We start from the raw sequence: 16,925 nt of genomic DNA on the forward strand, positions 1-16,925 counted from the left end.
TGGTAAAGCTAACTTTTCTGAGTACAATGACGTTTTGAACGACCGCAAAGGATTTGACATGGATTGTTAAATCATTTTAAAAAGAAATAACTTGGCGGCCCTTCATGACAAAAAAGGTCCTACTTGACAGCTCGTTCCAAGGGGACCATAGTTGATCAGTCGAAAAAATGTTGTCTTGTCTATTTTTTTTTGCGTGAAAATGAAAAAAAAGTCATCAGAAATAGTTTTTAATCGTGTTTTCTACCGTTGTACATAAAAATTGACATAGGGCTTTAGGACCCAATACTGAATCGTTTAGAGAAATCTCAGTAAATATTGTGGAAGCAGACAAAAATCAAAATACGAGCGCAACCTGTCAAAGCCTTTTACGCCACAGGCTAATAGACACGCTAACGATAAACCATCCTATTTTGTTCGGCGCAACCGTTTTTTTCGCGCAACAGAAGTGATGCGCACTTCGGTTTGGTGGTGCGCGGATAATAGATGAAAATTCAGCAAAACTTCACTGAATTTCAGTAAAAAAAATTGGTGTGTACTCATTGGAGGGATAGTTTTGATTTTTAGTGTACATTAAAATCAAAACAAGAACCGTGTTGCCAGACAGGCTTAAATTTTCCTATTTTCAACTCTTTTCAAACGTTTCTCTCGATTTTATAGCAACGCGGCGAAACGTCACTCGCGTGTTTTTGTTGACAAACCAAAAGACGATTCTGAACGTGCCAGCACGATGTCCTCCGACGCCGGTTCCTCGTCCACGGCCGAGGACATCGCCACCATCGGCTTCCAGATCATCGCGGCGGCGAAGGAGAAGCCCGGCGGCATCAACAACGATGACCTGATGGCGGCGCTGCCGGACGTGCGGCCGGAACAGCGCGTCCAAGCTCTGAACAAGCTGCTCCAGGAGGACGTGCTGGAGATCCTGAAGAAGGGCCAAACGCTGATCTACCGGCTGAAGGACCCGGGCAAGAAGTCGACGGCACCGAAGGACATTGACAACGAGGAGAAGATAATTTACGCGATCATTGAGGAGGGTGGGAATCGGGGGATTTGGATTCGGGACATTCGGGTCAAGTCGAACCTGATCATGACGCAGCTGAACAAGGTGCTGAAGCAGCTGGAGAACAAGAAGCTGATAAAGGCGGTCAAATCGGTGAATGCCAGCAAGAAGAAGGTCTACATGCTGTACAATCTGGAACCGGACCGGTCGATTACGGGGGGCGCCTGGTACCAGGATCAGGACTTTGAGGCCGAGTTTGTGGACGTGCTGAACCAGCAGTGTTTGCGGTTTCTGCGGATGAAGAAGGAGATGGCCAAGGAGTGCCGGGATGGGCCGTTGGCGGTGCAGAAGTTGGCCTATTGCTCGGTGGCGGATGTGCACAAGTTCATCTCCGATTTGGGGATTAGCAAGATCAGCTTGGACGAGGACGACCTGGAGACGATTCTGAAGACGGTCGTGTACGACGGGAAGGCGGAATCGATGCCCACTGTGGAGGGTAAGAATCTGTACAAGGCGGTGGAGGCACCGCTGGCGTCGCCGGGGCTGGTGCAGATGCCGTGCGGGATTTGTCCGGTCATCAAGAACTGTTCGGATTTCGGGGAGATTACGCCGAAGCTGTGTTCGTACATCAACGAATGGTTAGATTAAAGGAGTTTGTGATTTAAAAATGGTTTGTTTTAATCTTTATTACGTCAAGAAAATTAAAATTTGTCAGAAATCTCACCGCGCCGCCTCGATGAAGCACACGTCCAGCACGCAGAACCGCGCCCGGCACATCGGACAGGTGCACTTTTGCTGCAGCCACGACTCCCGCTCGGATTGGTTCTGACGCGAGGCGAACCACCTGGCCACGCAGTCGATGCACCACATTGGCCGGCAGTTGCACGGTTGACAACAGCGCGCCTCCGCCAACGGTTCTCCGTCCTCGTTCAGATCGGCACAGTTCTTGACGATCTTCACGTTCGGCTGAACCTGCATGCACGCGAAGCAACTGTCCTGCTGATCAACGGCCTCCGCACCGCGATAGCGTGGATTCTGGCCGACCTGCTCCTTGAACACGTCCACGAACCGATCCAGCACGGTCCGGTGGAACTTGACGCTGGACAGAATCGTGATTGGCCGGTTGATGCGATCCTGAAGATCCTTAAAGTCGAGCGCGTTGATCCGGATGTTGAACTCTCGAATCCCGGGTCGCGTCGACTTGACGGCAATGTTCACGTACTGCACCGTCTCGAAGGCCTCCTGGCTGACGTCGTGAGTGTCACTCTTGAACGCCACCAACGCCGTGTCCTCCTGTCCGGCCACATTTATCCAGTACGGACCAGTCTTCACAATCCAGCTCTCCGTAACCACAATCCGCGACAACGGATTCATCCTAATTACCACCCTACTGTCCCTCCTAAACTCGTCATTAATACTGGTGGCCACCGCCCGCCAATCCCGCAATCTCTCCCCATCGCAAAACCGGCCCAATCTCTTCGCAATCGGATGGTTCTGCCACCCGTCCCGTGACCACCAGTAAATCGCACCCGCGACCAACCCCGGCAGCGCAATCGCCGCCCCAATAAACACCTTCCAAGCTATGGCCACCACCGGAAGTTCCCCAATTCCACCCCCATCTCCACCATCATCCCCAAACTGCATAAAGTAAACCCGGATGTACATGACGGGCAGCAGCGAGTGCACCATCAAATTCAAACTCGTCCGCCGGATGTGGTGCTGCACGAACTGCAGCGACTCGGAGCCCAGCGTGGAGGAGAAGACATGGTCCACGGTCAGCCCGGCGGACACAAACTCCGTCGAGGGGTACACGATGCAGAAGCAGAGCAGCGCGTAAAAAATGGTGAACACGATCGCGCTTTCCTGGGACATTGTGCTGCGCTAGCGAGGAGGGCGATGGTAGATAAATATTTTAAAACATTTCACCGGGAAGATTTTGAAAAGAGATTGCGGAACGCAGGACCGTTCTTGCCAAAACACAATTTTAATCACAGAGAATGCCTTTTTATGGCAAAAATAAGTGACATCAACAAAACGTCACTTTTTGTTTGGAACCAATTTTACACGCTTGCTTCAAATTACTCATTAAATTCGACGGTAACATTTCAAAAGGCATCATGTACATTTTGACACTTTCTGGGTTATTGTATTACTGCGGGCGTTAATAATTAGAGTTCACGCGCGGTGATACGACCGCAAGATAATGGTCGCATGACAGCCGCATGACAACCGCAGAACAAATTTTTGGCTGTTGTCAAAGGTTGCCTTGAATTTTCAGCTGACTTTTTGGAAAATATTCAAAACAAACCAAGTTGACAGCCAAATCAACGTAGAATTTCAGTTCAACTTGCTGATTTTTACACTGCGGTAGTTAGGCGGCAATAATCTCCAGTCACTCTCAGCGAAGGAGAAACGTGATTTTATCTCGCAATAAGCAATATATTCTGAAAGTACTTCTAATAAGCTACCTCTCCACCAAAAATGAGCAAAAATTACTTCAGTAAAGTCTGTTTAATCATGATTTTAAATAAAGTAACATAAACAAAATCTCTGCCATCAGCAGTCCCTGTTTATATAGCCCTGTCAACCTGTCAAACAAAAGGCTACATAAACCTCGTGACGAAAAAAAAGCAACATGAAAAAAGCGCCATGTACATTCGGCGAAGAAAAACGAATCATAACAAAGCGCCCCCCTCAGTGACAGCAGGGTGATATCGACGTTGGTGATTTCAAAAGAAGCTATGTTTGTTTTTCTCAAATAAAATTACGGGAATAATGTTTTATTGAATATGGATGATCGAGTATCAACAAAAGCAACGTTTTTCATAGTTTGTTATCATTAGAACATCTTATTTTGCTTTTATATAAAAATGGTAATTGAAAATGGATGCTCAACATTCAAATGCGTTTTTCTCAAAACGCATGGTTTGTACATGATGCTTTTTGAAATGTTGGCATCGAATTACTCATTTCTAGCAAAACAATGCCAAAGGGCCGTTGTGGGTTTGTAAACAAAGAGTGTATCCCTTTCATGCCAGATGTAAACATCCTCTAGCGTGAGCAGGACACACTCTTTGTTTACAAACCCATAACGGCCCTTTGGCATTGTTTTGCTTGATTTCTTCAAAATTTAATGGAAATTTAACCCCCTACAACCCAACCCCGCCTTTGGACGGGATTCGATCTAAAAAATCGCCAAAAATAAAATTTTCAGCCAATTGGGTCCTAAAGCCCTATGTAAATTTTTATGTACAACGGTAAAAAACACGATTAAAAACCATTTCTGATCACTTTTTTTCATTTTAATGCAAAAAAAAATTTTGACAAGACAACATTTTTTCGATGGATCAACTATGGTTCCCTTGGAATGAGCTGTCAAGTAGGAGCTTTTCTGTCAAGAAGTACCGCGAGGTTAATTTTTAAAAATTGATTTAAAAATCCATTTCAAACTCTTTGTGATCGTACAAAGGGTCATTGTACTCAGAAAAATAAGCTTTATCGCTGTAAACAATAATATCAGCAATCTAAGCTTCATTTTAGGACCCAATTTGTGATCTTTAAAAAACATTGGAAAAAATAACTCTTAAAATATAAGAAAATGTTAGGTTGGAAGTGTGACTATGCCAATGTTTTAAAAAATGTTATTTTTTCTGGGGTCAGCTTGGCTTTGTTTCTTACTAACATTTTCTGCACACAGAAAAATAAGGCATATTTGGAGATCGAAGTAAACTGTGCGCGCAACCGGACGCGTTTTTTTTCCTCTGTAATTTTTTGGTCCCTAAATTTCGCTTAAAAAGAGTAAAATTTGTATCACTTGGAGACTTAGGTGTCCTTTTCGGCAATTACGAAGTGGCCATCGATGAAACGTTCCTGTTGTTCCAGCCCCGTGTACCAGAAATTTCCTTACTGAACCAACGCCATTCAAGTACTGCTGGATGTGGACGAGAATTTGCTTCAACATTTGCAACGGGTTCAAACAATTGCTTACTGATTGACTGTGCTGAGTGATGGCCATCGCCCGGAAACTTCTAAGGTCAAGCCGCTTGCTGTCGTTCGTGTGGTGCAAGAATTCGGCAACCTGATCGCAAGTTTCATCAAGTTTGAGAATGTCGCAAAATGTCCTAAGCCTTGGATTATTTATTTGGTGAGAGCTTTCCATTATTATTTTCAAAAAACTCTTACATCCACTCTAACATTCATACATTTCACTGAAGACAACTACGCCAACCTTATTATATACGCGGTAGGGTGTTCCCTTGGTCGTTCGCTGTGAGTTGTGGATTGCCTGCTTCTCTAATGAAGGTTCTACTGGGGGGGCATGCTTATTAATTTCTCGTCGCTCCATACCCTCAGTGACGTGATGGGAGCAAGGGCGTCTATGCAAAGTGTCCCTACACCCGCTACAAATGTCCGGCGCTTGGGGAGGGAAGAGGGAAACCATTTTATTTTATGCGCCGGTATTTGTAGCATTAAAATTCGTGCAAAAAAACTTATGCACGTGGGTGTACAGATTACGGAGTAAAAGATGATCGAATTGTTCACCTAGCGCTCACATGTGTTTCAGGACCAAGTTGCCTGCGGGTATGGGGATCATACAAACACACATACATACAGAAAAATAAGGCATATTTGAATCAACAACGATCAAAAAGGCGCGAAAATCTGATTTGCCAGTCGCAATTTGAGCTTAATTTTTTATTTCTATCGTCGATAACCATCACCATGATGTAAGCATTCTAGATAATCTAGACGATCAATTTAATGTCTAAAAGCTTGACTTACCTTTCTTCACATCTATAGGTCCTGACGGCGATTGGGATGCGTTTGCCGAACAATTTGCCAACACTGCAGATGAAGACTGGCCTCGTTGATCTACAACCAGTTTTGTCTAATCTAGCTCACCTCGAAAAGCTTCTCCTCAAGTGCAGCCGTTCAATGAATGAACCTCTAGATCTGAGCACATATACAAACCCAAACCTAAAAGTGCTAACCCTGATCTCATTCCATCTCAACAGCACAACAATGTTGACCTTTTTCCGGAAATCACCCAACATCCGCAGGTTGTCCCTGTGCTCGTGTCCCTCGATCAGCGTCCGTGACATCCCGTTGATAGCGGGCCAGCTGGAAAACCTGCGCGAGCTCATGGTGAATCAACGCATAACCATGCCCTCCTCGCCGGAACATTTTGCCGAGTTCGCCTTCACGCCGTTCCGACAGCTGCGTCGGTTGACATTGAAAGCCACGTTGCCACCTCTCGTTGGTCGAGGCGGACGACAGCGCTATGATGAGGCCGATCAAGTTCATGAAAAACGTTACCGATTTGGTCCTGGAGAAGATGCCGTCCGTCTCGGTTTGGACAGCCCAGAGCGTGGAGCGCCAGTGCCGCCAGCTCGAAACGTTGCGCATTATCGACTGTGACAACGTGGTGGGATTCGTGCCGGAGCGAACCACGGTGAAGGTGATTTTCGAGTGATTCTTGATTCAATAATTTACGTTTTAATAAATTTAACTAATTTAAACAACCTCAAATATTACAATAAAAAAAATAATTAAAAAAACTTTCAAATATCATTTCGGTGCAATCACCTCACGGTGTAGCACTCCAACTCCCCTCTCACTCCTTTCTCACGTCTCACTCACGTTTGACATCAAAAATTGCAGCTCACGCGTCAGCGTGAGTAGTGATGGTGAAGCTGCTTACGTCACAGCCTTTCAAACGCATCTTCGATTTTGACATCGACAACAAAAGAGAGGTGCTGGGGTGGAAAAGAAAGTTTTCACATCAGCAAAAAAAAAACTAGTGTCAAGTCGAGTGGATTTTCCTCCCGAAATTTCGGTCACGCAACTTCACGATCGAAGCAACCCGAGCTGGAACTCAGCAGCAGCAACCGGAAGTGGATTTTCGGCTAGACGAATTTGGGGGGCGTTTTTTTCTGCGCTGAGATTCCCATGTTTTCGTTCCTAGAATCGTCGTAGCAAGCGAGACCCATTTTTTTCTTGCTGTGATAAAACGCAAAAGTCATTCTCGAAAAAAAAGAAAAGGGAGAAGCAATCCGATAAGATTTAGAACGGAGCAGGAAATCCCCTTCGAAAAGCAAAAACAACAACAAACCCCGTCGTCAGCAAAAAAAAAAGCCCAGGATGGAGTACGAAAGTGTGGTGCTGGTCAAGCAGGAGGTGTTTGTGTACAAGATCCCGCCGCGGCAGAGCAACCGTGGCTACCGGGCCGCCGACTGGAACCTGGCCGAGCCGACCTGGACGGGCCGGATGCGGCTGGTGTCCAAGGGCAAAACGCTGGCGCTCAAGCTGGAGGACAAGACGTCCGGGGCGCTGTTCGCCAACTGTCCGGTCGAGGCGTACCCGGGCGTGGCGATCGAGTCCGTGTCGGACAGCTCGCGGTACTTTGTGCTGCGGATACAGGACGACAATGGTAAGGGGGAGGAGAGTGGATATCTTTGAAGGTTTTGTTTCGTTTCAGGAGATTGTGGGACCAGATGCTTCTAGATGTCTCTACGGCTGGGCAAACCAAAAGACAGGTGGATCTCCTTTGGGAGTGGCGCTTAAGCAATCTCACTTAACTATCCGGAATCATGCAAAATCTTGAAGAGCCGAGTGGTACCGATTCTCAAAGCTAACAACAGTCACTTTCCACAAAGCGTGAAGGAAGGGAGAAAGACTCTTTCCACAAGATCCCCAGGAGATCATCTATGAGTACTAGGGAGTGTTTCCGGAAACATACAAGATCTTGAAGAGCGCCAGTCACGACGTTCTAGCAGGATTGTAGCAGAGTTCTTACAGAGCTGGATATTCTAACTCTTCACAAAGCGTGAAGGAAAGAAGGAAGCCTATTCAAACAAGACCCCAGGAGATCTGTCATCCAGCATGATTAAGAACAATAGGTTTCGAAACTAGACACACGGCGGCATGTCGAGCGATTTGGGACGAGAAGAAAGCAGCGCGGGACAAGTGGCTGCTGCACAACACCCGTGGGAACAAGGAGTCGTATAAACAGTTGCAAAAACAGCAAACCCATCTCTTTCGGGATGAGAAGCGCCGCCTGGAAGAGTTGGAGTACCAGGACATGGAACAGCTGTAACGCTCCAATGAAACGCGTAAGTTCTACAAGAAACTCAGTGAATCCCGGACTGGCTTCATGCCGGCCCAGAGGCGGAGTACCAGGAGGACGAAAGAAACTACATCAGTGGGACGAGCCAGCACCCACGAGGAGGGAAGTTAAGGATGCCACCAAGAAGCTGAAGAACAACAAAGCAGCGAGTAAGGACGGGTTCGGTGCGTAACTGATCAAGATGAGCCCGGACAAGCTGGCGGCCTGGGATCTGGGACACAGAACAGCTACCGGAGGAGTGGAAAGAAGGAGTTATATGCCCGATCTACAAGCAGGGGGACAAGTTGGAATGTGAAAACTATCGTGCTATCACTATTCTCAGATCATGGTGTTTGAACCAAGTGGAGGAAGATCTGGAAAGTGTGGGGGTTTCGACCCGGAATTGGAAAGAAGCAGCCCAGAACCGAGTCAGATGGCAACACATTTGGAGACAACTTATGACCCGGAGGTTGTCCGAGCAGTAGAAGTAAAATAGACACGCGGATTCGTGATGGCAAGGCCGATTGAGCCAGTCAGGGTGTAGGTTAAGATATAAATATTGGGTTTTCGTTAACGAATCTCCGGATTCAGATGCAGCACAAATTTCAGCCATTTTTACCTCGCTAAATATTTCTCTCAAACTCATGTTTGTTACTTTTGAAACCGGCAGGCCGCAACGCGTTCATCGGGCTCGGCTTCGGCGACCGGTCCGACTCGTTCGACCTGAACGTCGCCCTGCAGGACCACTTCAAGTGGGTCAAGAACGAGGAGCAGATCGAGAAGGAAAAGGTCGAACCGAAGCAGCAGCTGGACCTGGGCTTCAAGGAGGGCGAAACCATCAAGATCAACATGAAGATCACGGTGGGTTTCGAGGGTTCCCGGGAACTCTCGGAAGGAAATTTTAAACCATGTTTTGATTTGTAGAAAAAGGACGGCTCCGAGGTCGGAGGACGTGGCGCCGGGGCTAAGAAGGCGGGAGGGCTTGGTCTGTTGCCACCGCCACCTGGGGGCAGCAGCACGCGCATCGCGCCACCCCCGTCGGTTCCGTCGCCCTCGCATCAACCCGCGGCTGGTTCCGCGGCGGCGCCGGCCGGAACCGAGTGGGGCGAGTTTACTTCGGCTGGGTAAGGATTACTGTGAAGTTGTTCAAAATGGAGTCTGACCTTCTAACTTTTGTAGAGATAAGCCCCAAGCGACGACCCCGAGCAAAACGAACGCCAACTGGGTGCAGTTTTAAGTCTACTACAAAGCCCTAACGTAAATTGTATAGCGAAATATTGGAAAACAGCTGCAGATTACGGCGAAGGGGGTCGTATTTAGAAGAGAAAGGACCTAGAACGTTTCAAAGCCACCACCATCACCACCACCAGACCACTAAACTCTACAAAACAAAAAAAAAACACTAGCAAAGTGATTTTCACAAAAGTGAAAGCTCACGTCATCAAGTAACGAACGTAGTGACACTTAACGTTAAAATTATCGCAAGCGCTAGCAATTTTGCGTTGGTTCACGAAAGGTTTAAGAACCTTTGCAAACATTAGCGCAAAGTTGGTCATCATAAGCACAGTAACAAGGAAATAAAAATCTGGATGTAATTCTATTCATATACAACCCATGAAAACATGAAGCAAACAAGCAAATATATATTCAAGAAACCAAACTAAAGGAGCTATTAGACTATGGCAAACAAACAAACAAACTCGCACTTTTTTGTGTTTGACAGTTTGCCAAACTTGCCAACTTGTTTGCGGCAAACAAGTAAAAGCAAAATGTATGTTCAGGCAAACAAGCAAAGCAGAAAAAATGCCAAACTGTCAAAAAGTTTGTTTGTTTGTCGTAGTCTAATAGCTCCTTAACGCATAACAAATTCAAACCAGTTCATTCCCCTTATCCGAGCTATCTTTTGCGCTATCGAAAAAATACTGTCAGTCAAAAAGCGACACTTAGGCAATAATAACAACAAAAAAACTGTATGAAATTTATTATTATTAAAGGCACATATACTGCTGAAAACAACTGAAGAATCTGCAGCAGCCTTGCGTTGCATTTCGAAGCGTTTGTTACAAACAATTTAAAAAATAAAACAATACACTGTTAATGGCTCTAGATAAACAACATTTAAAAAAAACTAGATGTTTGAAGACCAGTGCAAGAATGCGTTTCTAAGTTTTCACATTTTCGTTTAAACCAGCCACGGCGAACGGTTTCCACGTGAGAGAACATTTTTGTTTTGAAACAAACAGTAGAAACACAAACAGGCAACACATAACAAGTAAAACAAAACAAATATCGTAATCAATGTAGATGAAGGCTAACACAGATAACAAAAATATACAAAAAAAAACTTAGTCGTGTAGTTGAAAGAAAAAAAACACTTCTCACGAGAGAAAGGAAAAGAGAGAATCTTATATATGGACGAGGAGACAAAGTAAACAAATAAAAGAGAGAGAAAAGAAACAGAGGGAAAGAGGTGCAAAGTTGAGTAGGTTCTATATATATTAAACCAATAAAAACAAACAAAAAAAAAAAACAAAAACTAATCAAAGAAGTAAACAAACAGCATATATTCCTGACGCAAGCCGGGCGCCCCACCAAAAGCTCGGACTCTGCTCAAAAGTAAACTGAATCGTGATTTAAAGTTTTTTTTAAATGCCCTATTATTGTAAAACATTTGTAGTGGAACATGTATTCGTAATCAAGAGAAGTTAGGTTTTTTCCCATTTTTTTTTTTAAATATAGTTTGTGTTCCCAAACAGCAATCGCGCATAGCATAGCATAGCATTTGCGCGGCTTAAACGCTCCTAGAGAGTAAAGTATATTTATATTGATCGCGAAACCCCTCTTAAATTTGTTGCCGTAGAGAATAGTAGAAAGCTGTGCAAGGGTGTGTTATAGCGAGCGGATTATTATTTTTTGTTTCTTGCTGGTTTATATTTACGTTTTAATCGCTTAATCGAAACTAAGTATAGGACACACAAAAAAAAAACAACAACAAAAGTGTAATGGTGTAAAACCTAGAATATATCAATAAATTTGTTGCGACAGTGGTCGCGCACTGACATGAGACTAGCAAATTGAGAGTGTTTTCATTTGTTTTGGATACCGAACGTGTTGATAAGGGTGATGACATTTCAGAGGTAACACGATTTTTTTATGTTTTTTTAAGCATAAAAAATTAAGTTAACTGGAATTTACAGAAAAAAAAACAAAACAAAAATATAAACATTTAGACAATTTAAAAAATAAATCTTTATTTTTGTGAAATCTAATCTAATTCTAGCGCAACCATCTTTTCGGAAGCATCCTAGAGAATTTTGCCGCGATTACTTCCGACATTATTCTTTTCTAAATGGCCAGGCCAACTGCGTTAAGTTAGCAGCAAAGATGATTCTTTGAAGTAAATTAAATTATTATCTTTATTTATTTTTTGTCAATTCCTTCATTGAGAAATTTAAATTAAATTGTTAAAAGATTCGAATATCCGAAAGCCTTGGAAAAAAATTACTTCGGATAATCGAATCTTCGGGCACTCGAATCACGAAAAAAAAATTGTTTTTTCACTGTCTTATTTTTGATTGCCGATTTAGGGTTTTAAATCCAAGAAGGCGTCCAAAATTGCGGTCATGAAATATTTAAAAAAAAATTGCTTATTAGGCAATCAACTATTTAAATTTGACTAAAATGGAGTCAGATTGCTTGCTTCCGTCCTATTTTTCGTCCGCAACACACATATCTTTTGTTATTTAAGCAATTTTCCATACAGGTGCTTCCAAAAACTCAAGTCGAGGAAGTTTTTCCGTTTCACCTCAAGTTAAATTCCTATTTTTACAATTTCCCAAGTTTTTTTATTCTGAAATTCTTAAATCCATAAACTCATAAAAAAACTTGTTCATAAATTAATAAATTCTTCAATCCCTATTTTTTTCAATTCTTAAACTAATAATACAATAAAGCCTAAATTTTTATATACTTAAATTTTAAATTTTTGGATTCTTAAATTCCTAAAAACCTAATTCTTTTTCGTAGAGGTTTTCAGCCGGCGGCAGATTTAACTCTTTACTCTCAATTTTTTTATGCTATTTAACTGTGATTATTTGATTAAATTCTTCCATTCATAAATTCTTAAAATGTCAAAAGCTTAAATTTTTTATTTCTAAAATTATTGAGTTTCAAGTTCTTAAATTCTTAATTGCTATACCCCAAAATTCTTAAATTATTACATTTTGAAATCCCTAAACTCTTAAATTCTTCAATTCTAAAATTACGAAATCCTTCAAATCTTTCATTCTCAAATTCAAAAACTAGTAAACTCTTAAACTTCGAAATTCGTGAATTATTCTTATGTTCATAAATTGTTTAATTTTTAAATTTTAAAACTGTCAAATTCGGTACCAAATTCTTAAATTACTAAATTCTTAGATTCTTAAAATCCTAAACATTTTTTCTTTAAATCTTAAAATCCTTAACTTCAATTTTATTAATTATTTATTTTTATCATAGAGTTTTTTTTATCTGGCGGCTGGTTAATTTTTTTACCACCAATTTTTCAAATTTTTAAATTATTTAATTCTTAAATTATTAAATTTTCAAATTCCTCAAGTATCAAATGCTTTAAATATTAAGTAATTAAATTCTTACTGAAAAAAATAATAAAAATTTGATTTGTTTCAGTAAAAAAACAGTGAAAAACAAATTCCTAAATTTAAAATTTCTCCAATTATAACATTCTAAAATGCTGAATTCCAAAATTACTAAATTCTAGAATTCTCAAATTCTTAGATTCTTAAATTTGTATGTTCTCAATTTTTTTCGCAATTCGCAATTTTCAGTGTAAGAACGGGCCTTGACCGATCTTATGCACAAGGTTCCCGACGAACACGCACTGCCCTTACACCTACATCTCACCCTTGCTCTGAGTCAGTACGAGCAGCAAGCTAGAACACGCTTTGAGTGTTCGTGCCAGGCATGCACACCTTCTTTTCCGGTTACGCATTTTAACTCGGCCGGGGGTGGTACATTAAGTAGGGTTTGATGTAAGTATAAGCGCCTAACCATTTTATAGTGTGAGAATTTATTTTATAAAAATCAAGAATCAATAGTAAGAGAATGATGAGCGTATTTTGAAGAATAAAAATGAGAAGCCAGATGTATTAGATGTAAAATTAGACAATAGTTAATAAATAGAGATACAAAACAAGCTTAGATTATAGTAATGATAATTTATAGGACAGATAAAGAATTATTCAAATAAATAAATTCGCAATAAATCAAAAAAGATTAGGCGAATGATAAATATACTTGATATTACTGTACTAGTAATTAAGGAAAAATATTTTTTTAAGGAAAAAAAACAAAACAAAGTTTGTTACAGCAGTATCAATTGATAGAAAAGAGTGGAGAAGCTTTGAGAGATAAGAGAATCAAAAGTTAGTAAAATTAAAATCAAATGTTGGATATTAAATAGAAGAATCAGTGAAGAATTGGGAATCAAAAGAGCAAAATAAAAATAGGAGATAGGTGGTAGCTGAGAATGAAGAGAAGAGAAACCCCGTTGTGCGATGTTTCAGGTACATCCACAGCAGTTGACTCAACATACTGCGAATCAAAACAATACCGTCTACAATCACAAATTACTTCCCTTTCCCACATTTTCGCGCCCCTTTCTTTTAGCCGTCTCGACTCTGACCCGCGGTGGTCAAAGGTTTACGATCCGTTTCCACAGGCCACCAGCTAGGTCATCATGAAAACCAAGCCAACGTGGAGGTAAGAAAATAGGACACTCGCAAGGAACCAGAGCTATACTGTTCTGATCAAGATAATTCGGATGATCTAACAGAACTACGGATGTAGTTAGTTACGCTCCTTCCAGGATGTTCCTTACGTGGACGTCAACCGAAGAGCACGCAACAAGGTCACTGCCATTGCATGCTCTTAGGTATCAATCCTTGGCCTGCTTGTATGTTCTCAAATTTTTTAAATCATAAATTATCAAGTTCTTAAATCGTTCAATTCTGGAGTTTTTTTATAGGTCCAATAAACCAAATTTTCAGTTTTTGCTTTTTGGGTGTTTTTTTTATACCCCTGACTCTAGGCGGTTTCAAAAACACCCAAAAAGCAACAACTGGAAATTTGGTTTGTTGGACCTTTAAAAGAAACTCCAGAATTCTTATAATCTCACTTGAATTGTTTAAATAAAAAATCGTATAATTCACCTATTCTTAAATTACTACATATTAAATGAAGCCATTTTTTTAAATGTCGCAATTTTTTACTTCGTTTTTTTTACTATAGAAGTCACGACTATTTTTTTATTTAGTTTTTAAACAATAAAAAAAAGGTTTTCTGAGCGTCAACAAAACAAAAATTTCAATGTTCAGATGACGATATCTAAAGGAGCCATTACACTACCGTAAACAAACAAGCAATCTTGCACTTTTTCGTGGTTGACAGTTTTCCAAACTCGCAAACTTGTTTACGGCAAACTCGCAAACAAGGCAAAATGTATGCAGGCTGATGTTTGTACAAACAAATCCTGGCAACAAAGCTGGCCAACTGCCAAAAATCGCGAGTTTGTTTATTTGCGGTAGTGTAATGGCTCCTTAAGTTGAGAAGAAAAACTATTTTCGCTTTGCTTTCTGCGATGGAAATGCCCCTAACAACCACCCAACCAAAGGCACCAAATAAAAAAGACTACTGGCAAGCGCTCTATGATAAAGTAACAACATTTACCCACAAGAATGTAAACAAACACGGGACAACAAAAGGTGTAGGTACAACGGCAACAAGCAACACGCAGGCGATGAGACATGACAAAATTTCACAACATAAACACTGCACGTGATTTCGGATTTGAAGCTAGGGGTGTGGGTTAGACCTAAAAGTGTGATTTGAATGAATTTGGAAAAAGAAAACACAATTTTTTGAAATTTTCCTCGAGATCAATACTGCGTCAGTAGATTGGTTCTTTTTATTGCTTAAAGAATCGATACTCTGTAACGTGTTTTTTTTAAAGTAACAACCGAAAGCTCCTATTGCTAGTGATGCCCACACACCTTAACACTAGAGCGAAGCTGAAGCTAAATCACTAATTTGTACATAAAAGGTTTGAAATATTGGGGCTCTTTTCCCTGTAAGAGCCTCGTCTCTACTTCTTATTCTTATTGAACAGGCTTAAGCGTCTCCGCGGCGGAGTGTTCTGCAAACGCGTCGTGAGAGAAAGAGAGGAGAAAGAAGATAAGAGAAAAAACAACATCATTAGCACATTGTTCGTTAGTCACACACACACACAAACCACTTTGTTGTTGTCGTGAGGCGCCAACGTTACGTACACACGCGCGGTCAGGTTAGTAGGCATGCTTGAAGTTGACAGGGTGCGTGAGCGCAAAAAGTGACAGTTGGCCCGGTAAAAAATCTGCATAATTTTTGCTTGTCGGGCCGACAACAGTTGAAAATCGCTCGATATTTACTTTTTTCTGTTATTTCGTTAGTTCAACAAACCAAATTTGCTTACAATTTTAAGTTTCAATTAGTATTTTTACCAATTCTACACAAAAGTCTACAAACTACTCTACCATGCAATTTATGTCTACACATTTGGATAAAATACACAATCCGTTAGATCTTTTACATCGTTTTGATTTATTTCGAGTTTTAATAGTAGTTTAATAGTACACATGTAAAATTTGGCCACAATCGCCGTTCAAATATCACAAAAAGGGTAAGTAATTGCTATCGTGAGTTTTCTAAAAACATTCTTACACAACTAAGGCTCGGTACAGTACACTCAACTCTTGAACGTGTGGATGGACTCAATCGCACACAAAACACAAATACAACGATCATTCCCTCGACACTCGGTAGTCCACATAGTGAATATAAAGGCTGAACACCAGCGAGGAAAAGCTCAACCCGGCGAACAGCACCAGCATGTAGTAGCTCCAATCGGTAGGGCTCTCCGTGCTCCCGGCCGAACTGATCGTGACTCCGGAACTTCGCGCCACCTTGGTCGCGATCTTGCTCTGCTGCGTAGCAATCCGGAAGATTTCCGAGAACCGCTCCAGCAGCGGAATACCCGTCATGGCCGGCATTCCGGTCGAGCTGGTCACGACGTTGTCCAGCTGATCGGCGATCAAGTTCCGGCGACGACCCCGCGGCAGGATCTCGCTCGGCCGATCCAGCGTAATGTCCTGCAGCATGGACTCGAACTGGAACTCGGTCGAGTCGATCAGCATCGCCTCGTCCAGATCAAACGAGTCCGCGATCGCGATCGCATAAATATCCCGCTGCCGGTTGAACGACTCACGCCGTTGATCGCGACTCTTGCGCCGCTGTTTGGCCCTCCGCTTGATCGAGAGCTGCTTGACAAAGTCACCGCTCTCCAAGTTGTTGTTCTGATCGTGATGATCATTCTGTCCTCCAACCTCTTCCCTCCCCCCTTCCCCGCTGAACACGATCACCTTGGGCAGCGGAAGCTCCTTCCGGTCAAACACCGCCATCGCGTTAATGTCGATCCGCTGAACGGGCGTCCCATACTCGTACTGACCGAACCCGTCGTACGGATCACCGCCCGCCTTGGGACTACCGTCCGTGTCGCTGTCCACGCTGCTCAGCCGGCGGTTCTTGTCGAAGCGCGCGATCAGCTTGCGCACGTGCGGAACTTTGTGCGCCCGCGACGAGGCCCGCAGACCGATCGATTCGCGACGTCGCGCGCGGAACCGGGCGGCGCGGCGATCCTCGGGCCCCGAACTGCCCGAGTCGGTGTCGTCCAGGCAGGTGATTTTGTGGATCGCCGGGTGGGCGGCGCCGGCGATCTTGGGCTTTATT

At 42.6% G+C, this 16,925-nt stretch overlaps 4 protein-coding genes across 5 annotated transcripts in view; 2 read left to right on the forward strand and 2 right to left on the reverse strand.

The window, feature by feature from the left end:
- Positions 1 to 677: 677 nt before the first annotated feature.
- Positions 678 to 1,665, forward strand: LOC120422452 (probable DNA-directed RNA polymerase III subunit RPC6). Its single transcript, XM_039585895.2, has one exon. It carries the CDS (start codon positions 728 to 730, stop codon positions 1,643 to 1,645), a length of 918 nt encoding a protein of 305 aa, XP_039441829.1. The 5' UTR covers positions 678 to 727; the 3' UTR covers positions 1,646 to 1,665.
- LOC120422451 (E3 ubiquitin-protein ligase TM129) lies at positions 1,651 to 3,007 on the reverse strand. The gene has a single exon (XM_039585894.2). It carries the CDS (start codon positions 2,867 to 2,869, stop codon positions 1,718 to 1,720), a length of 1,152 nt encoding a protein of 383 aa, XP_039441828.1. The 5' UTR covers positions 2,870 to 3,007; the 3' UTR covers positions 1,651 to 1,717.
- Positions 3,008 to 6,762: 3,755 nt separating this feature from the next.
- LOC120422446 (NECAP-like protein CG9132) lies at positions 6,763 to 11,176 on the forward strand. The gene is made up of 4 exons (XM_039585890.2): positions 6,763 to 7,427; positions 8,773 to 8,963; positions 9,027 to 9,226; positions 9,282 to 11,176. The coding sequence occupies exons 1-4, from the start codon at positions 7,139 to 7,141 to the stop codon at positions 9,337 to 9,339; spliced, it is 738 nt and encodes a 245-aa protein (XP_039441824.1). The 5' UTR covers positions 6,763 to 7,138; the 3' UTR covers positions 9,340 to 11,176.
- A 3,841-nt stretch (positions 11,177 to 15,017) lies between these two features.
- The window catches only part of LOC120422463 (centrosome-associated protein CEP250), a 29,650-nt gene continuing 27,742 nt past the window's right edge, over positions 15,018 to 16,925 (reverse strand). Inside the window, exon 7 of one of the 2 annotated variants that reach the window (XM_039585913.2) lies at positions 15,018 to 15,297. In XM_039585913.2, the coding sequence (XP_039441847.1) occupies positions 15,247 to 15,297 (51 nt within the window). In that variant the 3' untranslated portion in view covers positions 15,018 to 15,246. Of the gene's footprint in view, positions 15,298 to 15,424; positions 16,919 to 16,925 lie in introns of those variants that run through there. The other variant, XM_039585912.2, reaches the window with a different exon arrangement.

The sequence above is a fragment of the Culex pipiens genome, chromosome 1, assembly GCF_016801865.2.
Source record: "Culex pipiens pallens isolate TS chromosome 1, TS_CPP_V2, whole genome shotgun sequence".
In the NCBI taxonomy this organism is placed as follows: Eukaryota; Metazoa; Arthropoda; class Insecta; order Diptera; family Culicidae; genus Culex; species Culex pipiens.